The sequence below is a fragment of the Bos javanicus genome, chromosome 5, assembly GCF_032452875.1.
Source record: "Bos javanicus breed banteng chromosome 5, ARS-OSU_banteng_1.0, whole genome shotgun sequence".
Lineage (NCBI taxonomy): Eukaryota > Metazoa > Chordata > Mammalia > Artiodactyla > Bovidae > Bos > Bos javanicus.
The window spans coordinates 65552180-65579958 of NC_083872.1; the positions used below are offsets into that span (position 1 = coordinate 65552180).

Below are 27779 nucleotides of genomic sequence, written 5' to 3' on the forward strand. Positions count from 1 at the left end.
AAAGGAGTACATCAAGGCTGTATATTGTCACCCTGCTTATTTAACTTCTATGCAGAGTACATCATGAGAAACACTGGACTAGAAGAAGCACAAGCTGGAATCAAGATTGCCGGGAGAAATATCAATAACCTCAGATATGTAGATGACACCACCCTTATGGCAGAAAGTGAAAGGGAACTAAAAAGTCTCTTGATGAAAGTGAAAGAGGAGAATGAAAAAGTTGGCTTAAAGCTCAACATTCAGAACTAAGATCATGGCATCTGGTCCCATCACTTCGTGGGAAATAGATGGGGAAACAGTGGAAACAGTGTCAGACTTTATTTTTGGGGGCTCAAAAATCACTGCAGATAGTGACTGAAGCCATGAAATTAAAAGATGCTTACTCCTTGGAAGGAAAGTTATGACCAACTTAGACAGCATATTCAAAAGCAGAGACATTACTTTGCCAACAAAGGTCCATCTAGTCAAGGCTATGATTTTTCCAGTGGTCATGTATGGATGTGAGAGTTGGACTGTGAAGAAAGCTGAGCGCTGAAGAATTGATGCTTTTGAACTGTGGTGCTGGAGAAGACTCCTGAGAGTCCCTTGGACTGCAAGGAGATCCAACCAATCCATCCCAAAGGAGATCAGTCCTGGGTGTTCTTTGGAAGGACTGATACTGAAGCTGAAACTCCAGTACTTTGGCCACCTCATGCGAAGAGTTGACTCATTGGAAAAGACTCTGATGCTGGGAGGGATTGGGGGCAGGAGGAGAAGAGGACGACAGAGGATGAGATGGCTGGATGGCATCACCAACTCGATGGACATGAGTTTGAGTGAACTCCAGTAGTTGGTGATGGATAGGGAGACCTGGCGTGCTGCGATTCATCGGGTCGCAAAGAGTCGGACATGACTGAACGACTGAACTGGACTGAACTGAACTGAACCTTGATCTCATAATACCAATAATGTTTATTATAATACCAATGTCCGTGTTTATTCATTCTGTTCATGTTATTCACTCAACTCTGCTTTGTTTCCCAGGCACTGTTCTTCTCATTGGAAAGTCTGACATTGAAAAGGTGGACAAGGGGGTTCCTGCTCTCAGGAAGTTTACATTCTAAAAGAGATATGTAGTGATTAAGTAAACAAATTAATAAACGTAACAATTCCCATTTTGATTGTAGAGAAGAAAGCATTTAAATGAGATATTAATATCAAAATGAGAAATTAATGTCAAAGATACTTTAAAAATTCCATGAATTTTGGAAATTAAATGTCCACTTTTAAATGATGTCTCCTGGCAATCTTGATTCCAGCTTGTGATTCATCCAGCTGGGCATTTTAGGTGTAAAATATATTGATTCACAATTTTTTAAGGTTATATTCCATTTACAGTTATCATAAAATATTGGCTATACTCACTATGTTGTATAATATGTCCTTGTAGCTTATATTATACCTAATTGTTTTTAATCACTTGCCCCTATATTGCCCCTCCCCACTTTCTGCTTTTTTGTTATCTTCATTATTTTGTGGTATTTTTTAGATTCCACATATAAGAGATATACAGTATTTGTGTTTGTCTGACTTATTTCACTTATATTTCCAGCGACGTGGTAGACCTGGAAGGCACATTGTAGTATTTTAAGTGGAGAAGTGACATGACCTGATCTGCCTCTAAAACAACTGCTCTAGGATTCCACATGCAGCTTTGATAGACCCACCATCCAGCCAAAAGTAATATTTGAAAACTTGGAGATGGGATGAGGCAGGTTTTTGTAGACCTCAGAGAGATCATGGCAATTAGAACTTAAGGGGTCAAGATCCCAGAAAGAAGGGGAAAATAGAAGTTAGCTAGTGAACTTAAGATAATGTGATATATTGGGCCAAAGACAGACAAAATAGAACAGAATAGAAAATCGAAAAATTGACCCACAAAAAATAGTCATTGGGTTTATGTCACAGTTGCCACTGCATGGCAAAATGGTGCAAAAAGAAGATATTTTCAATAAATGGTTTTTGGCTAATATCCATATGGGGAAAAAATGAATCTTGATCACTTGAAATCAATTCCAAAGTGGATTACAATTCACAAATGGAAATGGTGCACAAGAAAGCTTTTAAATAAAAAAATTAGAGGAATATCTTTATGACCTCAAGGTAGGCAAAGATTTCTTAAATGGGACTCACAAAAGACTAACCATATAGGAAGAGACTGATAAGTTGAACTCAATTAAAATTAAGAAATTCTGACCACTATAAAGCATCACTGCTGCTGCTAAGTCACTTCAGTCGTGTCTGACTGTGCGACCCCATGGACTGCAGCCTACCAGGCTTCTCCGTCCATGGGATTCTCCAGGCAAGAACACTGGAGTGGGTTGCCATTTCCTTCTCCAATGCATGAAAATGAAAAGTGAAAGTGAAGTCGCTCAGTCGTATCCGACTCCTAGCGACCCCATGGACTGCAGCCTACCAGGCTCCTCCATCCATAGAGTAAAAAGGTAAGCCACAGAGTGGGAGAAAAATATTTTCAAAACTTATCTTTTATCTAGAATTTATCAAGAAAACTTAAATAAATAAAAACAGAGAACTCATTTTAAAATGGACCAAAGATTTCAATAAAGTCACAAAAGTTCATAAAAGTAGTTATACAAATGCCCAGTTCAGTTCAGTTCAGTCGCTCAGTCGTGTCCGACTCTTTGCGACCCCATGAACTGCAGCATGCCAGGCCTCCCTGTCCATCACCAACTCCTGGAGTTCACTCAAACTCATGTCCATCGAGTTGGTGATGCCATCCAGCCATCTCATACAAATGCCCAGTAGACATGTAAAAAGGTATCAAACTTCATTAATCATAAGGGAAATGCAAGTTATGTACCCATTTAGTATTGGGAACTTAAAAAGTAAAAACTGAATCTGAGTAATCGAAACCTAATATGTAGGCAGTGAGAGTAGCTACTTCACCTTTGGCTGTGTGTGTGTTCACTCCCCTTGGACTCTAGTCATCCTGAACTGTGCATGACATCCTAAGACACCATGTGGCTTCAGGCCTTCCTGATTTGCATACGTTGCCTTCATTCTGCAACATACACTCCTTCCTTTTTTCCCCCTGTCTGATCTTGTTCACCTGATTATTTCACCCATGTTACACTCCTCTAGAATCTTTCACTCAGGAATCATTAGGCTCCTCCTCCTTCTGGTTGTCATGATAGACTGTGAATACTACTTCTCACAATGTGTTACTTGTTTATTCTCTTGTCCAACTTCCGTTTGGGTCATTTTCTGTGACAACAATAACTTTCCAGACCTTCTCTTCTAGCCAACTTCTTCATTCTTCAAGTATTAGTGCATCCCTGAAGTCTGTGCTAATCTACATTTCAACTTTGCTTATAATCATTCTTGTGGGTACTTAGTTCATGCTCAAAAAATTCTGATTTATTAGCTGAGCTATTTTATAAATAAGCTAACATAGAACAGTGATTATTATGGTACCAGGCACATAGTAAACCTCAGCTCATTTATGTATTTTGGACATCCAAATAACCAATATGCCTTTAAATTAAAAGATACATCTACATAATCAGAACAAACACTAAGAAAAATTGCGAAATGAAAAGTACAACTTCAACATCCTCCAATTTATCCTTAATCACTTCTCCCTTAACTAATTCATCACTTCTCCCTTAACTAATTCATCACTTCTCCCTTCTCTCTAATGACTTCCTGAGCTCCACCCCATAAATGCATTCATTCTTATCCAGAATACACCCTGTATTTCTGTGCCCTTATCTCCATAGCATCCCCATCTAGTCAAACCTTCCCCCACACATGCCTCAGGCCCTAGAACTACCTTTTCTCTTTACCCATGCAGATTACCAGCCCTGACTCCCACACAAGTATTCTCATAGCTGAATTCCCTCTGAATCACCAATGATGTTTGTATGTATGGTCACATTCCTTCTCCCAGGAGTGTGTCCCATTTTAAGAGGGAGATGCCATGTCTTGTCTCAAAAGAAATGACTCTCCAGTGGCTTCATTCTAGGCAAGCTGGAACTGGGGCAATACTTTAGGGGAAGTGCCATCATCTTTGCATTCCTTGAATGCATCCATGGGTTTTGCGCTTTAAAGCTGAATATGTATATACCCACTGAGGGTAGTCTTGCTCTCGCATCCACTGTACAGTGTAACAGTGATGTACCAAAAGGTCTGTTACTGTTTAGTCACTAAGTGAAACTCGCTCAGTTGTATCTGACTCTTTGTGATCCCATGGACTATAGCCCACCAGGCTCCTCTGTCCATGGAATTTCCCAGGGAAGAATACTGGAGTGGGTTGCCATTTCCTTCTCCAACCAAAAGTCTACATTATTTCATTAAATCAGATGACATCAGTAGCCAGAAGCTCAAAAATGTACTGCGTTAACTGAAAACTCTAACAGGAAGATCACAGCTGCAACTCATTGCCAATGCTCTAAAGATTTGGAATATTTAAAACTGAACAAATAGCAATTATCCAATGTATTTCAACAAATTGCAGCTTCTAGTTGGTAAAAGTTATACTTCAAAGGCTATATATGCAATGTGTCTTTTATAATTTTGCTTTTCATTTTAAAGGTTTTTCAGTGGACAAAGACAACTTTTCATTCAAGTGGAACTAATATTTGTCAGCATTTACACATAGTAGAATTTTTTGTTACTATTCAAGTCTTCTCTGCATCTGTAGGTGAAGTGGAAATTTTTATTGAAATTAAGAAAATATGGCTTTTTTCTTTTGCTATTTCTGAACAAAATTTAATAGCCAGAAAGCCACACACACTCTCCTCATTTCAAAATTAGGCAAAATCACAGCACTGCAGGCAAGACAAAGAGCAACAGAGGTTTTCTATCTGTCACATTCATTTTTTAAAATATGGCATTACAAGGCTCAATCCATTACCTTTCAATGTTGTGTACTTGAGAAGCACTGGTAGAAAATGGCATTTCTGTGGTTGTCATCCAATTTGTTCCATTGTATGTGCTGTTACAGCCATAGGTTTCAAGTCTTAATGGCATCATTCTCTCAGGAAGTGGGGGATAAAGCTGAGCTCCAATTCCGACCCACAAAGAAACGGCAAATCCAGCCAGCAGACCCCCAAGTGCTCCCTGCAAAACAGAAGTGTTTTTCAAAACAAATAATACAGTTTGCTTTGAAATAGAAGTTAACATTAGGAGCTTAAGCTCAACACGGTCCAAGTCAAATTTACCAGCTTTCTTCCTAAAACTCTTCTCCCTTGCAAGCTCCCTGCCTCTTGCCAAGGGCAGCATGGGTCCCAGGTCCCTCAGCCCAGAGCCCTTGTCTCTGGAACCCCCAACCCCTATTTTATATCTCTATCTTGCCAATCACCAATTCTTCTTCATTTTTCTTTACATATCTCATAATTCCATGCCTTCCACTCTGTCTCCATGGCCAGCCCTCTGTTCTGGTCTCTTCATCTCTTTACACCCAGTGACCACAACAGACAGATATGCAGTTGACTTCAAGCCAACTTTTCCCTCCACTTTTACTTAATTTACAAAAAAAAATGGCATGTCATATGAGCAACAGGGGCTTTCCAGGTGGCACTAGTAGTAAAGAACCTCCCTGACAATGCAGGAGACCTAAGAGACTCAGGTTCGATCCCTAGGTTGGGAAGATCCCCTAGAGGAGGGAACACCAACCCACTCCAGTATTCTTGCCTGGAGAATCCCATGGACAGAGGAGCCTGGTGGGCTACAATCTCTAGGGTCACAAAGAGTCAGACAAGACTGAAGTGACTTAGCACACACGCATGCATGAGCAACAGGCTATGAAGAAGAAAGCATCCACAGAATTTATTCCTTTACTTAGCAACAAGCATGATAAGTAAATTAGGGGACAATGCTGCTGCTGCTGCTAAGTTGCTTCAGTCGTGTCCGACTCTGTGCGATCCCATAGATGGCAGCCCACTAGGCTCCTCTGTCCCTGGGATTCTCCAGGCAAGAATACTGGAAAATAGCAAGATGTTTTCACAAATGACTGCAACGGTACATATAACCAAGCCAAGTACTTCCAGAGATATGTGGAAATGTCCTCTCTAAAGACATTTGGTTTCACAATCTTTGAAAGACCTGGGTTACCCTGCTCCTACCTTTCACCAGTAATCGAACAGTTTTTGATAGTCAGTCAGTCCTTGAATGATTTAAGCCCTAGTTCCAAATAATGCAGTCGAAAGCAAATCTTGCTGGAAAGCCCCTTTCTCTGTGGTGAAATTTCTCCCCTCACTTTAAGAATAATGATCAGATTATTACAACAGAAATAGCAGTATCTTACTTCCTCTGCTAAGGACAAGTTGGACCTAGTCAGCTATAGCATTTCTGGAGGCAACTCATGGTGGCAATAAATGTCAAAAATCAAAAGTCAATCTTCTTTTAATATTTCAGTCACTCAACCAACCACTTGCATTTCACAAAGAATCTCATCAAAACTTCAACATTTTGAGGTGGACATGAACTGCCCTCTTTCTTTGTGATTCATTTCTACTAAGCTAGCATTTCATATGACACTTCATTGAGAATTATTATTAACAATAGTAACAATGATAATAGCCCTTATTTGTATCTGCCTTACCAATTCCTAATGCCTCATGAGGAAAATGGAATTCTAAGTATAAAGTTCTACAGTTATTCTCCATCTGTCTGAAACAACCACACATACATTATAAGCTTTTCCTAAACTTCAGCTTTATAGCAGGACTAAATTAGTAGGGTTCCTCCTGACTTTCAGAGAAATTATTTCAATTTCATTTATACTAAACAAAACTTAGTACACCTCAAAGCACAGATATGTCTATATAGAAGAACAGAGCTATTACTTCTTTCTGAACTCAATTATAAATTATGATTATCCTTTTGGGAACAGAAGCACGTTGTTGGAGCTACATCTTTAAATATCAGGAGAATAGATTCTGACCAAAGTGGCAAAGAATTTATCTTATTGCTTCTCTTTACTGTACCCAGGCTATTCACAGGTATCCTCGGCTCTACTGCCCTGAAATCTTTCATATCCAAGCCTGTAAATCTCCTTTAAATCTTAATGATTAATATTAATGAAGGGTAAAAAATAAATAAAAACAAAATGTTGTTCTTTAGTTATATAATATAATATTCATAATGTCCATGCTAAGTTGCTTCAGTCATGTCTGACTCTGTGAGACCCTAGGAATTGTAGCCTGCCAGTCTCTTCTGTCCTTGGGATTCTCCAGGCAAGAATACTGGAGTGGGTTGTTGTGCCCTCCTCCAGGGGATCTTCCCAACGTAGGGATCAAGCCTGTATCTCTTACATCTCTTGTATTGGAAGGCAGGTTCTTTACCTTGAGCACCACCTGGGAAGCCCAATATTCATAATATATTGTATTATATTATATATCATATTATGTATTATTTCATAATATATATTCTTTAGTTGTGCTTTATGATACTCTTTAATATTATATTTTGGGCTTCCCCAGTGGCTCAATGGTAAAGAATCTGCCTGCCAATGCAGGAGACACAAGCTCAATCCCGGGGTCAAGAAGATGCCCTGAAGAAGGAAATGGGCTTCCCTCATAGCTCAGTCAGTAAAGAATCTGCCTGCATTGCAGGAGACCTGGGTTTGACTCCTCAGTTGGGAAGATCCCCTGGAGAAAGAAATGGCAACCCACTCCAGTATTCTTGCCTGGAAAATCCCATGGACAGAGGAGCCTGGCGTGCTACAGTCCATGGGGTCGCCAGAGTCGGACACAAGTTGGTAACTAAACTACCACCACCACCACTCCAGTATTCTTGCCTAGAAAACCCCATGGACAGAGGAGCCTGGTAGGTTACAGTGCATGAGGTCACAAAGAATCAGACACAACATAGTGACTAAACAACAATATTATATTTTAGTTATAATTACGTTTTTCTATAATTATGTGATAGTCACAATATCGGAGGAGGTAATGGCACCTCACTCCAGTACTCTTGCCTGGAAAATCCCATGGACGGAGGAGCCTGGTGGGCTACAATCCATGGGGTCGAGAAGAGTCGGACATGACTGAGCGACTTTACTTTCACTTTCACTTTTCACTTTCATGTATTGGAGAAGGAAATGGCAACCCACTCCAGTGCTCTTGCCTGGAGAATCCCAGGGACCGGGGAACCTGGTGGGCTGCCATCTATGGGGTTGCAGAGTCGGACACAACTGAAGCGACTTAGCAGCAGCAGCAGCAGTCACAATATATATTGTTCTGGCAGTTTCCATTTAGTTTCACACATGCAGGGTCCCAGTGCATAGTACATTCGTTGTGTGTCCCAGCGAAGTCAATACGAATAACTTAAGTCATCAAGATAAGCCACTAATGACAGGTATCAGAGGAACCATAACTTTACAGTTGAGAAAAATTGTAGAAATGCTACTGTAGTTGGAAAAGTAGACTTTACATATATTCATCTTTTATACTTACAATTGAGTTGGCAAAGGGAACCAAAATCCCCAAAGAAAACAAGCCCATAAGTGGCCCACCAAGCATGCCAAATATGCTGAGTGCTGCCTACAAAATTAATAAGAAGTCATCAATCAGCAATCGGAAATCCAAAGTTAAAACATTTAAAAGTAATTTCATTGAGATGAGGATTTAAACTCAAAACTCCTGAAAATCATGGCAGCCTTGCCATTGACAAAGAGATAATTAGAACCTGGAAGCTTCTGCATCTCAGGCTCGGTTCTATCTGTTCATTAAGTATCCTCAATAAAAGAAGCAAACTATAAAGAGGACAGAGAATTATGAGGCAAGAGGGACACTACTCCTAGCATTGTTCTTGTAGATGTTAATAATCACATCACTCCTTTGTGCTTCGGTAGTCTCAAAATGCTCTGCAAAACAAGATTGTGGCTAAGTACTACTAAGTGACCAGAGATGGCAACAAAACCCAATGCTATCCTTGATTTCCTAAGGATAGAACTAAAATGAGAAATGTGATTTCAAAAAGAAAAAAAAAAAAAAAGATTGATCAAATCATGTAGAAAGTTTTAACCTGATTGGCTAACTGCAACCTTTGCTTTGATGGACAGATGCCAAAATCATGATAGTGAAAAAAGTTTACAGTGTGAAGAATGCAAAAGTGCAAATAGCTGAAACATTCAAGAGATATATGTTCACAATATTCAGACAGCTAATTCTTGAGAGTGAATAGAACCATCAAAGAAGAATCAGGGACCCACTGGTTTGTTCACAGAGTAAAAGGGACAGATGGAAGAGAATTAATACATTAAAGAAAAAATGTTAGTCAAAAAAATTTTAGAGGGTATAGACTGCAGCTCTGGGTTAAAAAACAAACAACAACAACAACAAATAAACAAAACAAAACAAAACAAAAAAACAAGAAAAGAGCTCTACCTAGTGGACTAGGGAAGGAGTGAGGATATGATGACAGAGAAGAACTAGTGTTCAAGGAGAATATGGACTCAGAATATGGTCCTAAGGAACCATTTCACAATGTCTCTTGAACCAGAGTCCGGTTGGAAGGAAGGTAGACTTCACTGCAAAATGTGAGAAGTCACTTGGCACATGTGGTGGTCACCGTGACAGTGTGACCTAGAGCCAGTTCTAGAGACACAAGGAATAGTCTCCCCACCAAATACTTGTCTCAGGAAATAAGACCTTGGTTAGAGATGAAGCAAGGAAGAGCTGTCTTAAAGTCATGATGACTCTCCTAGAATATCTCATTACCTATACTCAGGCCAGAGCTGGTATATGAAAAAGGGGGGAAAAGGCGGAATCAATCATAAGAGCTCTAAAAATAATTCAGACTATGAAGGAAAGCATACTAACAGGAGTTTTGTTGGTTATAGCTTAGGTGTACCAGATAAGGCTAGAGTTTCTAGACCTAAATCATCCATTCATTCATATAATCAGAACGAGAGTACACTATTTTAACAGCTGGTATACACTAAGCAACAACCAACCAGAAAGGAACCAAATCTTAGGCCTGAAGCAGGAGTCTGGAGGACTTGTTATGCCTAGCATTAACCTTCAAGTTTCTGGGTCATGCTGAGGTCCCAGAGTCCCAGAGTCGGACCCAGGTGGCCATGGAAATTCCATGGACTACTTGGGGGTGATCAGGTAAGTAGATATTTATGAACCAATACATAAATAGTTACATTCAACCTGAATGTATAAAATATCTACTTTGTCTTAGGAACTGTACCAGATATTTGGTACAGTATCAAAGAACAATGACATAATCCTCACCTTCATGAAATTTTAACCTATTTAGTAAAATAGACACTAAATAAATGACTGCAATAAAGTATTATAATGGGGATTACAAGAGAAATATGAGGTACTCTGGGAACATAATAGAGGGGAACTCAAACCTATCCAGGTAACAGAAAGAGCCTTTTCAGAAAATAATGTTTAAGTTGAAACTTGAAGGAAAAATAAGACTTAAACAGTTAAAGAGTGCTAAACAGAAAATCAGAAGGATACAGAAGAACTCAGAACCATCGATGAGAAGATCTATTAATAATTGACACTTGTAGAATATACACTTAACAATAGCAGAGAACACATTCCTTTCTTGTTCCCCTGTAACAGATACCAAAATACTATATCCTGGGCTATAAAACAGACTTCAGCAAATTTTAAAGAATTAAAATCATACAGAATGTGTTCAGAATGACCACCTTGGAATGAAACTAGAAATCAATAGCAGAAAGATAACAGGAAAGTCTTCAAACACTTAGAAACTAAGTAACATACTTTTAAACAATCCATGGGGCAAAAGGACATATCAAAGGAAATTTTAAAATATAAATACAAAACATGAAAAGTTGTGGGACACAGCTAGAAGTGCTGAGAGGGAATATTTTAGCAATTAGTGCATAAATTATAAATAAAATTCTGAAATCAATCATCTAAGGTCCTACCTCAAGAACAAAATCCAAAGTAAGCAGAAGGAAGAAAATAATGAAGATAAGAACAAAAAGCAATGATTTAAAACAGAAAAACAATATGGAAAAATCAGTGAAACAAGAAGCTAATTCTTTGAAAATATCCATAAAAATTGACAAAGCTCTAGCAAGACTAAAAAACAGATAAAAGATAAAATTACCAATGTGAGGAATAAAACAAGAGCTAACACTACAAACTCTGCAGATATCAAAACCATAATAAGGGAATACTATGGATCAAATCCTTGATCCATTTTATAATTCATCCAATATGAAACAGCTAATTTGAATAGCTATAACTACTAAGGAAACTGAATTCATAATTTTAAATTCCCCCCAAAAGAAACCCCCAAGAGCAGATGGTTTCACTAGAGTATTATACCAAACAGCATTATACCAAACAAAGAATTAACACCAGTTTTGCACAATCTCTTCCATAAAAAAGGAGAGAATTCTTTCCAGTTTATTTTATGAAGCTGGTATGACCCTAATACCAAATCCAGACAATGACATTACAAAAAAATATTACTACAGATCAGTACCTCTCATGAATATAGATGTAAAAATTCTTAATAAAATATCATCAAATAGAATTCAGCAACATATAAAAATAACTATATGCTATGACCAAATGAAATTTATTCCAGAAATGCAAGGCTGGATCAACATTTGAAAATCAATCAGGATAATATACCATGTCAAAGGACTAAAGAAGAAAATCATATTGTTATATCAAATGATGCTGAAAAATCATCTGACAAAATTCAACACTCATTCATGATAAAAACTCTCAGGAAAATAGGAGTAAAGGGGAATTTCCTTAATTTGGTAAAGGGGATATACAAAACTCCTACAGCGAATGTACTCAAGAATGAATTACTAAATGTTTTCCTCATTCAGGGACTTCCCTTGTGGCTCAGCTGGTAAAGAATTTGCCTGCAATGCAGGAGACCTGGGTTCAATCCCTGGGTTAGGAAGACCCCCTAGAGAAAGGAAAGGCTACCCACTCCAGTATTCTGGCCTAGAGAATTCCATGGACTGTATAGTCCATGAGGTTGCAAAGAGTAGGACACGACTGAGCAACTTTCACTTTCACTTTGCTCATTCAGACTGGGCAACAAGGCAATGGTGTTCACTCTCCTACACTTATTCAACATAATGTGTAAACTGAAGCCACAGGAATAATATAATAATAATAATAACAAATTGAAGCAATAGGGAAACAAAAGGTACATGCGCAGATTGGAAGAGAAGATATGAAATTGTCCCTATCTGAAGTTGAAGAAAATCCCAGAAACTAATAAGTAAACTCAACAAGGTCATATGATATAGACAAATATACAAAAATCAATTGTATCTCTTATACATTAACAAACACATGGACACCAACATTACAAATACAATATCATTTAAATTACTCAAAAAATGAAATACTTAGGTATAAATCTAATTAAATATAAATGGGACTTTTATATAAAAATTACTGTGTTATAAAAATTACACAGTTGGTGGTGGAAAAACTTAGGGACAATCTAAATAAATGAAGAGACATACTACATTTATGGATTAAAAGATTCAATGTGGTAAAAATGTTCCCGAGTTGTTATATAGGTTTAAGGCAATATTATCAAAATCTAAGCAGGGTTTATATATAAATTATATATATATATATATATATGAAGAGAATATTATTCTAAACTTTATATAGGAAGGCAAAGGAACTAAAATAGTTAAAACAATTTTGAAAAATAACAATAAAGTGGAAGGAGTCAGTAAATCTGGATTCAAGATTTATTACAACATGATAGTAATCAAGACTGTGTGATCTTGGCAAATGGATATACACACAGATCAATGGAATAGAACAAAGACACCAAAAATAGACCCATACAAATATGCTCCATTGATTTTTCACATAGGTACAAAGGCAATCAATGGAAGAAAGATAGTTTTTACAAGTGGTGCAACTGGACATCCACATGGAAAAGTAACCTAAGTCTCTCACCATTGAGGAAACTGGCTAAAGGATATGTGGAGTCTCTCTGTATTATTTTTTACTATTACTTGTAAACCTATGATTTTCTCAAAATGGAAATTTTAATTAAAAAAAAATTTAAAGACTTTAGTCATATCTGTTCCTTGATATGTCTATGGGTAGATATATAAAGAGAGAAGTCTAGAAGGATGATCACATGAACTTAAAAAAAAATTTAGTGATTATGACTTAAACCTTTGAGGATTAGCTCTTACCTGCAACAAAGCTCCCATTAGTGAAGCCAGTGCAGCCATGCCAATACACAGGGCCCCAAACAGCACACCTGTATGGATGACATAAAAGCCATTGCAAAATCCACTCAGAGGATTAGAATTCTCAGTAGAATAAACTACCATACTTTGATTCAAAGTGTGTAACGTGACTATAATGAAGAATGGCCACCTATCTCAGAGTCAGGTAAAAAGGCAATGGGCTGTTTTTCTACAGCATCAGCAGTGTGCAAAGAGGAAAGAAAACGCTGATATCATGTCCCAGGATTTATTACATTAGGTTATATAAGTAAAGAATCCCTAAAATTAAATATAGGTATTTTAAACTAAAAACCATTGTGTTACTAATCTAATCCTCCATAAACATTTGTCTGTAAAGGAAAGCTCAGGTCTCTTTTCAGTTTGCCAAAAACAGGACGCACTGCTCTGATGGGGCAAGGGAGTAATAAACATCAGAAAGTCTTCTGACTTTAAGTGTTCATTTCTCCTGGGAAGTGGAAATCCACACCAGAGTATGTTAGGACCTTTGCTGCTGCTGCTGCTAAGTTGCTTCAGTCGTGTCCGACTCTGTGCGACCCAGTAGACGGCAGCCCACCAGGCTCCCCTGTCCCTGGGATTCTCCAGGCAAGAACACTGGAGTGGGTTGCCATTTCCTTCTCCAATGCATGAAAGTGAAAAGTGAAAGTGAAGTCGCTCAGTCGTGTCCGACTCTTTGCGACCCCATGGACTGCAGCCTACCAGGCTCCTCTGTCCATGGGATTTTCCAGGCAAGAGTACTGGAGTGGGGTGCCATTAGGACCTTTAGCCTTCTTATAATCATCAATATTCACAAACCTTTCCTGTTAAACAAAAGCAAAGAAAGGCAACTTGAAGATAAGATTTATAGTTTTCCCTTCTACCAAACTCTTTCCCCAAAACTCCTTTATAGAAATTCTCAAGCTATCACTGGTGGTCAGTTTATGGAATTTTTTTTGTCTTTTGGCTTTCAGTATTTTCCAGGTTTTCTCTAACTACACATTTTACTTTTGAAACTGCTTTAGGAAAACTCTGGATAAGGGAATGGCAACCTACTCCAGTATTCTTGCCTGGGAGATCCCAAGAACAGAGGAGCCTGTAGGCTATAGTCCATGGGGTTGCAAAGAGCTGGACACAACTGAGCAACTAACACACATAAGAAAATTTCACCCCCCATTTTTATTTTTAAAGATTTCCATTCAACAAAACGCACCTGAAATCCATTAATATAATTTCCCACATATAAACTTCAAAATATAAAAAATAAAATGAATGAGAAATTTGTTCATAAAAAAATTAGTGCATTCCTTATGTTATTTCTATCTTACTTACAAAAGCACTCACACCTTTGTTAAGCAAAGTGAGTAAATAAATCTCATTGTGCCTGAATGGAAAACTTTACATTAATTTTTTTAAAAGGAGCTTTATTGCAATGATTTTCCATGTCTCTAAATCCTAATATAAATAGTATTTCCAACATACTAAATTCTTCTCTACTTGGTAGCTCATGAATGATCATCATTGTGGGTTTTTTCTACTCAAATTATCAGAAACATTCAAGTCATTTGCCATATTACATACCTCAACATAATGATTATATTCAACCTTCAAAATGAATGAAAGCTTCATCTACACTAGTGGAGTCCATTTGTTATTAATCATCATCAACATCATTCCTTGAGTATCAGCTAGTACCTCTTGTTTTACATGGATTATCTCTAAATCTCACAGTACCTACAAAGTGAATAATTTTTGTTTTCATTTTCCATATAAAGAAACAGAGGCTCAACTGGGTTTGCTCAAGGCTTTGTTGTTGCACAGATACTAAGTCATATCCTACTCTTTTGCAAACCCATGGACTACAGCCTGCCAGACTCCTCTGTTGCCAGGCTCCTCTATTCATGGAATTTCCTAGGCAAGAATACTGGAGTGGGTTGCCATTTCCTTCTCCACGGGATTTTTCCCAAACCAGTGATTGAACTCACATCTCCTGCACTGCAGGCAAGTTCTTTACCACCAAGCCATCTGGGAAGCTTGCTCGAGGTTAACAGTTAGTAAATCAGTGAAGCAATTTGGTGAGGCCAGCAAGTCTGTCTGGCTTCAAAAGCTTCTATTGTTTCTACTAAACCACACAGCTTCAACAACCCCATAATGAGCCCATCTAAATATCCTTTAAGGAAGCATTATATCATTTTTAAAAAAATTATGCTCTAGGATTAAAACCAGGTACATAATAAAATAATTTAATGCTATTTAAATTTAGGGGACACTGAAGAATATAAATTAAGTATGTATTCCAGGCTACAGTTATGACAATTACATACAGAATTGTGGTATAAAACAGAATATTATTTACTATTTCTTTGACAGTCTACTAGTGCTATTAAGTTGAGGTTAAAGATTCTTCTTTAAAAAACAAATTTGTTAGTCATTCATCCTGAAACAAGTATACCCAAATGAAAATGAAGAAGTCCATGAGCTAGGTTTCTCTGAGTCAAATACTGCATCTGGGACATTTAGCAATTGAGGTTAAATATCTTTCCATTCTGAAAGAGATGGGAATACCAGACCACCTGATCTGCCTCTTGAGAAATTTGTATGCAGGTCAGGCAGCAACAGTTAGAACTGGACATGGAACAACAGACTGGTTCCAAATAGGAAAAGGAGTACGCCAAGGCTGTATATTGTCACCCTGTTTATTTAACTTATATGCAGAGTACATCATGAGAAACGCTGGACTGGAAGAAGCACAAGCTGGAATCAAGATTGCTGGGAGAAATATCAATAACCTCAGATATGCAGATGACACCACCCTTATGGCAGACAGTGAAGAGGAACTCAAAAGCCTCTTGATGAAAGTGAAAGAGGAGAGTGAAAAAGTTGGCTTAAAGCTCAACATTCAGAAAACTAAGATTATGGCATCTGGTCCCATCACTTCGTGGGAAATAGATGGGGAAACAGTGGAAACAGTGTCAGACTTTATTTTGGGGGGCTCCAAAATCACTGCAGATGGTGATTGCAGCCATGAAATTAAAAGATGCTTACTCCTTGAAAGGAAAGTTATGACCAACCTAGATAGCATATTCAAAAGCAGAGACATTACTTTGCCAACAAAGGTCCATCTAGTCAAGGCTATGATTTTTCCAGTGGTCATGTATGGATGTGAGAGTTGGACTGTGAAGAAAGCTGAGCACTGAAGAATTGATGCTTTTGAACTGTGGTATTGGAGAAGACTCTTGAGAGTTCCTTGGACTGCAAGGAGATCTAATCAGTCCATTTTAAAGGAGATCAGTCCTGAGTGTTCATTGGAAGGACTGGTGCTAAAGCTGAAACTCTAATACTTTGGCCACCTCATGCGAAGAGTTGACTCATTGGAAAAGACCCTGATGCTGGGAGGGATTGGGAGCGGGAGGAGAAGGGGACAACAGAGGATGAGATGGCTGGATAGCATCACTGACTCAATGGACGTGAGTTTGAGTGAACTCCGGGAGTTGGTGACGAACAGGAAGGCCTGGCATGCTGCAATTCATGGGGTCACAAAGAGTCAGACATGACCTAGCAACTGAACTGAACTGAAGTGAAGATCCTACAATCTATGAATTTGAGAATTCATATTGAATAAAGTTGAGCATTCCTCATACAATTTTATTGACTATCTCCTGGACAGCCTACACATGCAGACAGAATAATCAAGATTGGTTAAAAAAAATCATAACACTCTGTTTCTTTATCTTTAATCCATACACATAAGACTATATATCTTAAACTGTCAGTGCCCTCTTAGGTAATAGAGAAAAAGTGTGACTCCTGGTTCCAAACTAAGGATATCTCTTAAAACTGTGGTTGATGGAAAGGGGTTGAATTTTTAACTGTAGCTAAGAATTCTAACATAGATTTGGGATAGGAAGAAGGTAGAAAAGAAAGTTAGCCAAATAGGACCCCTTGAAATTGTTCTTTGTGGTCACTGGACAATTGTTTGAAGTATATCCCAAATCTTGATTGCAAATATGGCCATGACTGCATTAAGTCACATGCATGCATACATTCACACTATTTTCCATGGAAAATAATTTCTGGTATCTCTAAAAATGATCTCCCAGAGTTAAAATGGAATTGTGAAATGAAACCTTACTCATTCCTTGTGAAAGCCAAGAGAGAGACTTTTCCGAGAGAGATGGGAAGCGAGGTTTCACTAGGTCTTCCATGGTTACTGCTGCTAAGGCATTAATACTGGAGGACACTGTGCTGTAAAGGGAAACCAAATTTTTAATGTATATGTAAACTTTAATAATACCTTAACTAGGAATAAGAAAAAGAAAACATATTGTCACTTCTGAAATAGAACCCGATTTCTACTACATTATTTTTTAAATTATTTATTGAAGTATAGTTTATGTACAATGTTGTGGTAGTTTCTGGCATACAGCAAAGTTATTCAGTATATATATGTATATATTATATGTATATGAAAGTGAAAGTGAAGTCACTCAGTCCTGTTCGACTCTTTGAGAACCCATGGACGGTAACCTACCAGGCTCAGCAGTCCATGGGATTTTCCAGGCAAAAATACTGGAGTGGGCTGCCATTTCCTTCTCCAGGGAATCTTCGTGCATTGCATTGCAGACAGACGCTTTACCGTCTGAACCATATATACATATACATATATATATTATTTGTCATATTATTTTCCATTATGGTTTATTATAAGATATTGAGTACAGTTTCCTGTGTTATATAGTAGGACTTTGTTTTTTTTTAATCTATTTTACCTACTACATTATTTTTAATAATTACATCATCCTCTTTCTGGAAGCTGTCACCCAAGAATGATTCAGGCAAATCCATAGGCTTAATAGTGAGAAAGGATAATTTAATGTTGCTTCCATTTTGCAATTAATCCTTATTATCCATGAAAGAATCTCTTAGATCATGCAGTATTACTATATAATGACTTTAAAGCACATTTTTCTTTATGCATAGAAAGGACTATCATAAGTCCTCACTAACATTCACCATAAATATTAATAATATTAATTTGCTGGATCTTCACTAACATGTGTTGTACATGATAATAATAAGCATAACACAGGAACAAAGTACAATGAATAAGCTCAAACACAAAACAAGAGTATTTGGACAGGCTGAATAATATATACTGTATTCTAAGTTTTCCATTTGACCATGCTTTAGTTACATTCATATTTTAAACTAAGACTGTAGGTCCTTATTTTTGACCATCAGCAAAACTTACCATCGACTGATTGTCATTACTGTGACTGTATGGGGTACGTGATGATGTTTTAGACAGTAGGGACTAAAGATAAAAGCAAAGACTTATGACAACAGACAGCCAACCCTCATAGGGGAGAGTCAGACTGACAGAAAAGGAGACATGGAATAATTACCTATTTAGGGCCATTTGTGCCCATGTCCAAAATTCAACTTTATCCCCCCAAATATCCAATAATAAAAGAAACATCCCAAGAGGGAAAACTTGTACCATTAGAGTCCTAGTTCATACCTTAATGTTCCACTGTAAGCACAGGCCACAAAAAGTCCAGGAAGTCCCGGATAATCTTGCAGAATGTCCAGTACCAAGTAAGGCATGAGCTGAAAAATTCCAAAACTTACTCTTGAATACTATTGGCTATGAAATAAAATTAATTAACATCTCATTTACCTTGTGGTATTCAAGAACTAAAGGAAGATATTCCACACAACTGAAATGTCCAAATATGAAAAATTAAACTCTTTACCTGCTAACATTTAAATCAAAGAATAGAATAGTAGTTAAGGGTACAGGCTCTGGATTCAGACAGATGTGGCTTTTGTTATTTAGTTTCTCTGAGCCTCAGTTTCCTCATCTGTAAAATAGGAATAATAATCCTAACCTCACAGAGTTGTTATAAAACTTAAATTAGATCATCTATGTAAGTTCTTAGTATAGAACACAGAATATAGTAAAGGCTCAGTAATAGGCAGCTGTTCTCATGTATTGGAATAACAAATCAATTTAAAGGAAATATTTTTACTTACTTCTGTGCTTAAGTAAGAATGACTCAAGTTTATACCTGTGAACTTCAATCACTATTCGGGATTGAAAATGTAATTAGAGCTGCTTATACAGTTGACCCTTGGACAAAATGAGTTTGAATTGTGTGGGTCTGCTTATATGTGGATTTTTTTTTAATATAGAAAAATATACATGTAGAACATCATATGCATGACTTTGTTGAAGTGGATAACCTATCCTTACACAGGTATGGCATGAGTGATATTTAATATGAAAACAACATGTTAGGGTTTTCTTTTTTTACTGTCTTATTACTGATTTCAAAGAATTGTGTTACTGCACAGTATGTCTCTCTCTAATAACTGCAGAAACTGCAACAACCAATCATCACAAGTAAGTGATTTTAAAAAAAACACACAACAATGCTTCTAACACTATATTATGAATATGACTATTATACTGTATGCCATCAAGACTTTATAACAATTCATTCATTAGGGTATAGGCTAGGCTAGCATGAAGTAATCATATCAATTACACTAGATTACAAATAGCTCAGTTGGTAAAGAATCTGCCTGTAGTGCAGGAGACCCCAGTTCAATTCCTGGGTCGGGAAGATGCGGTCAAGATGGGATAGGCTACCCACTCCAGTATTCTTGGGTTTCCCTTGCAGCTCAGCTGGTAAAGAATCTGCCTGCAATGTGGGAGACCAGGATTTGATCCCTGGGTTGGGAAGATCCCCTGGAGATGGGAAAGGCTACCCACTCCAGTATTCTGACCTGGACAATTCCTTGGGGTCACAAAGAGTCAGAGATGACTGAGCAACTTTCACTTTCACAAATTAAGCAATCATATTGCAGCTTCTTTGTCAATGCATGAACTGCCTTGAAAATTTTTCCAGGTATTTCCATATATTTTTCTATTATTTATTTATTTTCAGCACCGTGTCTTTGTTAGGGCACTTGGGCTTTCTCTAGTTGCAGTGAGAGGGGGCCGCTCTCTGATCGCAGTGTGCAGGTTTCTCATTGCAGTGGCTTTTCTTGTTATAGAGCACGGGCTCCAGTAGTTGTGGCACACAGGCTTAGTTGCTCTGCAGCATATGGGATCATCCCAGGACCAGGGATAGAACCCGTGTCCCCTGCATTGGGAGGCAGATCCTTCACCCTGGACTACCAGGGAAATCTCTCAGTACTGTAATATTGGAAGTAGCATTCTTCATTCTTGTTATGTCTGCTAAAATAAAATTTTCCAAATGCTTTATAGAAACTAAAAATGAATAATGTGCCTATTTGCTAGTACTTTACAAGAACATGAACACTGTCTCCTCCCAGCTAATAAACTTTGGGAACATCATTACTGCATGTAAGAAAGACATAGTACTGGACCTGGTCTGGTGCAGACACTTTCTTGGCTGTCCAAGGATCACAGTCATGGTACCTGGAGTAGAGGGCAAGCCCACAAAGCACTGAGCAGACAAGGATCACCCAGAGTCCCAGGAGATTGATGTAGAGAGACCTAATGAAGTGAAAACAAACAAGTAAATGACAATTTTAATTTCCATCTCAAAGATGAGGAAAATTGTGAAACAGAAGAGACTTTTATGATTATATTCAATAGACATGCATTCTCTTTTGGGTGTCAAAAATGCTACTTCTTTTATTCTGGCCAAACCTGTTTATGAGGTCAATAAACACTGTATTTGGAAATATTTGGAGTATATGGGGTTTTGCCACTGAATGAATGTATCCTCCTGGTCAGAGTTCCATGGGCGTTATTAGCTTCATAATGTTTACACTACTTTGGGCTTCCCTGGTGGCTCAGTAGTAAAGAGTCCAACTATCAATGCAGAAGATGTAGGTTCCATCCTTGAAGATGGAAGATCCCTGGAGAAGGAAATGGCAACCCACTCCAGTATTCTTGCCTGGGAAATACCACAGACAGAGGAGCCTGGTGGGCTACAGTCCATAGGGTTGCAAACAAGTCAGATATGACTTAGTGACTGAAGAACAACTGTAACAAAATTACACTACTTCAGGACCTTTTGTCATGAAATAGAGACTTTAATAGTCAACAGAGCAGTGACTTATTCATTTTCCCTTTGCTTGACATTGTTAGCATCTACATAGCAACTCACCATAGTTGTTAAATGTGGTTTGTGATGCCATCCATTAAATAGGAAAGGCAAACCTGCATTCCTAGACAGGTATCTTCCAAAATAATGTTCAGCATTTCAATACATGGTATGTGCTCCAGTAGAATGTAAAGGTTTCTATAATAGCACTGGAGTCAGTCCTGAGCATAAATCTTAGCTCTACCATATGTGACGTTGGGCAAGTAAATTAACCTCTCTGATCCTCAGTTTCTTCATTCACAGCTAGAAATAACAATGCATACCTCACTGAGTTATATGTAAGACTAAATAAAATAGCGTCTATCATGTAACACAATAGCATGTAATAACCACTTGTTAAATGGAAGTTAGTGATATTACTAGTGTTAATATCACTGAATGCTATGTCTTATCAGGGAAGCCCTATTTTAATAAGCAGTTGATAACAAATATTTCTCCCACTAAGGTAGCTACGTTTTTTTCCCCCCAAGGGTACTATAGTGGACACCTGGACTGAAGAGAGGTGCCCACACCACCACCAACTCTTATCTCCTTCCCCAGGGCAGCCTGCACAAAATGATGACTAGATTCAGAGGTTTAAAGGCCGAGTTCCCTCAAGCCAACCTGGAACAGCCTGAAGGGTCCTCTCAGCTCTAAAGCTCCTGTTGAGGCCTCTGTTGAGGCTGCATTTCAGTCTACCTTCTCCCTCTGGCCAATCTCCCCTTCCTTCGCTTCTACAGTGGTAATTCCCTAGGAGACTCTGGCATGCTAACCTCCATCTCAAAGTCTGCTTCCAGGAGAACCTAACCTGCAAGAAGTCCCAAACAACAGATTGCTAGTCTTTTCCCTTGATTGACTACATTCACTGTGTGTTTTGTTACTGCCTAATGAGTTATGGATAACCAACAAGAATCTACTGTATAGCACAGGGAACTCTGCTCAATACTTTGCAACAAGCTAAACGGTAAAAGAATTTGAAAAATAATAGATACATGTATAATTGAGTCATTTTGCTATATCATCAGGGAATGTTTAACAGGAGGATTCCTACGTGCTGTTTCTCACAAGTCCTTTGTTTCTTTTTAAGTGGAACAGCACGCTGCTCCCAGGAACTGAGGTCATTGTGTGAGACAGGCTTGAATCTCCTTTAGTAAACATTCTCTTTACGGCAAAACTACTTAGTCTTGATCCCCTTTCTTGAGATGTGGATTGTCTCCTGACCTTGTGACCATTATTAATCCCTTGTTCCCGTGGTGACAGTTGCTGTACATTTGGTTTTCTGATCTTTATCATTGTCGAAAGAAACTTCTTGTACCACAGCCTTGATATACTCACAGAGAAATCATTAAAGCACCTTTGCTCCATCAGAGCTTGCGACCCCGTGTCTGTCTTTCTCTCTCTCTCTCTCTCTCTCCTCGGCTGATTCTTTGGAGTGCAGAGACCCGTCTTGCTCACTCTCCTGCCCAGGCTTCTAAGAAGGCGCCCTGTGCCTTCACCCTCCTCAAGACAGAGCCTGGTGGTGCCTTCGTGAGAGATGCAAGTCCTGTGTCAAGGGCTTTATTGGTTTTCTGCGTAAACCAGAGAGTATCAGCCTCTCTCTCTTTCACTTTCTTATCATCGCCTCCTCCAGACCGCCAGGTCCTGGTCCATTAAAGGACCCCAACAAGTGGCGCCCCAGAACAGGGACTCTGGTATACCTGGCATTTCGGTCGGAGGGACTCAGGACCTATTGAGGTCGGTAAGTACTAAGATATGGGTCAAACGGCTGGAAAGCACAATCATTTCTCTACTTTACTTCACCGTTTGTTTAAAGCTCAGACAGAACACTTATTGCATGTATATGAATTAGATGATGAAACTTTACAAAAGGCCCAATTAGAACAACATAAAATATTTCAAAATTTTCTTACTAGCCCTGCCCCGGCTGTTCCATTTGCTCCTCCTCTGCCAACAGGTGCAACTCCAAAAGTCTCTCCTTTGTTGGAACCTAGTGAAAGTTATGCTAATTTTTTTTTGCTAGATTAGAAACTGCTATTTCCCATACTGTAATCAGAGAAGAAACCAAGAAACAGCTAGAGAAATTACTTGCTTATGAGAATGCAAATCAGGAACATCAAAGAGCTATCGCTGCACTTCATGAGACTGAGGCTATTATTGATTATTTGAAGGCTTGTCACAATCTAGGATCAGAAACTCAAAAGATGCAAATGATAGCTAAAACAATGGCTACTGCCTTTAAAAAGGGAAATGAAGGATGCTTTACATATGAAGATAAAAACCATTTAAAAGGGTACTGCCCTAAGAAGGCTAATAAAAAACCTCCAAGAATTCGCCCTCACTGCGATAGAGGTATGCATTCGGCCAAAGATTGTAAATTTAAATTTGATATTGATGGAAAACCTATTCCAGGGAACTCCAAACAGGGGACCCCCCCAGGTCCCCTACAACAAAAACCAGGGGCAAATTCTATCTTTTCCCTCAAACCCTCAACATCTGGCAATGCTACTGTTAATATACTGGCCCTAAATGATTTTTTCCTTTACCCTTAAGCACTCCCTTCTAGAGTGCCTACCGGACTTCTTGGACCCCTGCCCCCACAAACCTTCAATCTTTTATTTGGCCGATCTAGTTTGGCTTCTAAAGGAATTACTGTTCACCCTGGAATAATTGATTCGAATTATAAAGGAGAGATTCAAATTATGATATAATCTCAGATTCTATGGCAATTCAAAAAGGGGGACAAAATTGCTCAATTACTTCTTTTGCCTTACATTTCTATTAACTCTTCTAATAATGTACAGACAGGCAGATTCAGCAATACAGATCAAAAACAATCCTTATGGACATCATTGGTATCTGAATATGCCCAACCAAATATAAATATCAAAATTAATAATAAAAGATTTTCTGGTCTCCTCGACACTGGATCTAGTATTACTATTATTTCCAAACACTTATGGCCCAAATCTTGGCCTATACAAAAGGTCTCTTGCCAAATTGCAGGAATTTCTCAAACCAAAATACAAGAAATTTATCAAAACGTTTAGATCTACCCATATGAAGGGCCAAAAGGCCAACCTACAACATTAAGACCTTATGTGATAAATGCACCCTTAATCTAAGAGAAAGAGACTTACTTATGCAATGGCAAACACAGATATACATTCCACATTTTTCCTAGGGGCCACTGCTCATTTAACAAACAAAGCAATTATTAAAATAACTTGGAAGAACGACGAGCCTATTTGGACAGAGCAATGGCCCCTTACGAAAGATAAATTACAGGCTACTAAAGGACTTACAGACACACAATTAGAATTGAAACATATCAAGGAATCTTACTCTCTTTAGAACTCTCCTATTTTTATTATAAAGAAGAAATCTAACAAATGGTATCTCTTAACAGACCTTAGAAAAGTTATTGCATCTATGAAACCTATAGATGCATTATAACCAGGGATCCTAACACCTACTACTATTCCTCAAAACTGGCACATTATTATTACTGATTTACCAGATTGCTTTTTTAATATACCTTTACACTCTTTAGACTAGGAGAAATTCACTTTCTTCCTTATCCTAATCACACCGGGCCTCATAAAAGATTTCAACAGACTATGTTACCTCAAGGTATGCTTAACAATCCTAATATTTGTCAAAATTTTACATCCAAGGCTTTACTTCCTATATGACAGCTATTCCCTCATGCATATATCATTAATAATATACTGTAACTACAAAAGGGAGAAATGATATTTTTGACACTGAATGGCCATGATATTCTTTAGACTCCAGAGAAAACTGATTAAAGTAAAATCTTTTTTGAAATTGCAAAACCGATTCTTCTTACACATGCAGTTAGGAAAAGGTTAACTTGTTAAAATACTTTTTTGGAGCTCCAATTCTGCCTGGGAAACAAAAACAAGCCTAAGAAAAAACCAAAAATTAACTCTTATCATGTCCTTGGGATACACAGCCCACTCGATCTAGGACTCCAGCCAAAAACGAATTGGTGGAATTAAAAAAAAAATTAAATTAAATTAAAAAAATTAAAAATAAAACAAAAAGATATTTTAAATTTCAAGTGGAAAACTATGCCTATCTATCTAAAATTATCTATGTCTCATTATATGTCTTTGTTTTTGGATAATATGGAGTTAATAAGCTGTATTTGAATTCAAGTTAACATGAACTGAAAAATATTCAATATTAAATATAACGTTTATTTAAATATAAATATATAATTTAAATATAATTGCTAATCTAATTAAGACATGTCTTAAATCATCATTATGTAATGCTTTTATTATGCTTAGGTTTAAGGTAAACTAAATTTGCCAACAAAAAGGTACCTCTTTATATATATATATAAATATATAAATGAAATAAAAACTTTTAGATAAACTCTATTAAAATAATTATATTTTAAATAAAATAATCTATTATTTTAATCTGTTATTATAATCTAAAATAATCTCTTAAGATTGGGGTAATTTAAATTCTAGAGTTGTACTAAACTAAATAATAAAAGTTTATTAAATAACTAGGTCATTTCCAAATGAAATAAGATTTTAAAACATTAATTACTGAACACTAACTTCCTCTTACAAAAACTTTTTCTTACAGAAAAACTAAAGAGATTTTAAACTATTAATAAATATATATTATATAAAATAAATAAATATAATATATAATATAATAAATATATTCACCCATCTATAAAAATACTAACATACAAGACACTTCATAGTTGCTAAAGAAAAATAAGATATATGCTTTTAATAAAAAGATATAAGAAATGGCAAATAAGATGATGAATACAAAAATATAAACAGAGTTTATGACAAATGAAAGAAAATTTTATGACAAATGGATTTAACTCATTACCCTGAACTTTCTTCCTCTTCCTTCTTACATGTCTCAATCAATACAAATTCTTCTTTTATAGGGGCCACACCTCTCCAAGGTGAAACTACAGAACGTTATAACCCACTTATTACCTTACTTTGCAATAATGAGAATTGCCTAATGCTATAAAAACAGACAATGGCCCTACCTATATTTCTAAACAATTCAAACAATTTTTACATTCATTCTGTATTAAACAGATTACAAACATTCCTTATAATCCACAAACACAAGACATAATTAAACAAACACATTACACACTGTAACTACAAATAGAAAATTAAATAAAGAAAAATACACAGGAACACTTTTATCTTCCTTATCCAGAGCTGACTTTTTACTAGATTCTGACGCAATATATTTTTTAAGCCTATAACTACTGTTAATATAGCTTTATTTCTATTTCCAGTCTGTAAGATTCTTAAAATAAAATAACATCAACTTCAATGCCTGTTTCACAATACAAAACAAAAACAACATAAAAAGGATACCATTTGCCAAATTAGTTATTTGTTCCTAAGAATATCAAAAGTGCAAAATATTCACCTTCTTTTCAGGTCTGTCGTGAAAGTATAATCATCTTCCTTGACACACTGAACAGAGAGATTTAACAGCTGCCACGCTGCATTTCTTTCCCAAGGACAAGGTCAAATATGTTTGGATATGAACAGCATTTCATTTATCAAGTTGTTCTGCAACAACTTTCAATAATTTCACTTAGGAAAAAATATTTGAATGTTTGCTCCTAATCCTTTGCCCCAAATAACAGAAACCACTTCAAACAGTCAGATCCCTTTTTTTTTTAATATCAGGAAAAACGTATATACTGAATGAAGAGAAAATCAACCCATTAATTCAAAACCACAGCCAAATACCAGTCCCAAACAGATTTCTAGATGATTTTTTTTTCTTTTGGACTGAAATATTTCCTAAGAATGTTTTCATCATTATTGCTTTCCTTTCTTTCTATAACTATTTTTAATATAGCTTTATTTATTTTAAATTTTTAAAACTTACCGCAAGGAGATATTTTGACAAAAGCAGAAAAATATTTTGAAACATTAAAGGACACTTCCTTTCCTTTGCCCATTTGATATCAAGACAGGTTAACTAATCTATGGAAATCTAAGAAACTAATCTTACAGGGAAAGGGATATGCTTCTATTTCTCCAGATGGATCCAACGAACTCATATAACTTCCTCTTCAGAAGATTCAACTTAAGGGGGCCCCCAACATCCAGACTAGAAATGATACAACAAAAACCTCAGGAGGAAGGAATTCCAATACAAGCCATGGCGACTTTAAAAATTTCCAAAAAACACCACACTCAACGTCATCTACCTTATGATCTCTCTGCTGCTGCTGCCGCTGCTAGGTCGCTTCAGTCGTGTCCGACTCTGTGCGACCCCATAGACGGCAGCCCACCAGGCTCCCCCGTCCCTGGGATTCTCCAGGCAAGAACACTGGAGTGGGTTGCCATTTCCTTCTCCAATGCATGAAAGTGAAAAGTGAAAGTGAA

General features: G+C 37.3%; 1 protein-coding gene across 1 annotated transcript in view; it reads right to left on the reverse strand.

Moving 5' to 3' along the window:
• Nucleotides 1-27779, reverse strand: part of SLC5A8 (solute carrier family 5 member 8) — a 66557-nt gene that overhangs the window by 4487 nt on the left and 34291 nt on the right. The window contains exons 7-12 of the mRNA XM_061417058.1: nucleotides 20627-20756; nucleotides 18750-18838; nucleotides 17361-17473; nucleotides 13199-13266; nucleotides 8460-8546; nucleotides 4916-5121 (exon numbers count right to left, since the gene is read on the reverse strand). Of these exons, the coding sequence (XP_061273042.1) occupies nucleotides 4916-5121; nucleotides 8460-8546; nucleotides 13199-13266; nucleotides 17361-17473; nucleotides 18750-18838; nucleotides 20627-20756 (693 nt within the window). The remainder of the gene's footprint in view (nucleotides 1-4915; nucleotides 5122-8459; nucleotides 8547-13198; nucleotides 13267-17360; nucleotides 17474-18749; nucleotides 18839-20626; nucleotides 20757-27779) is intronic.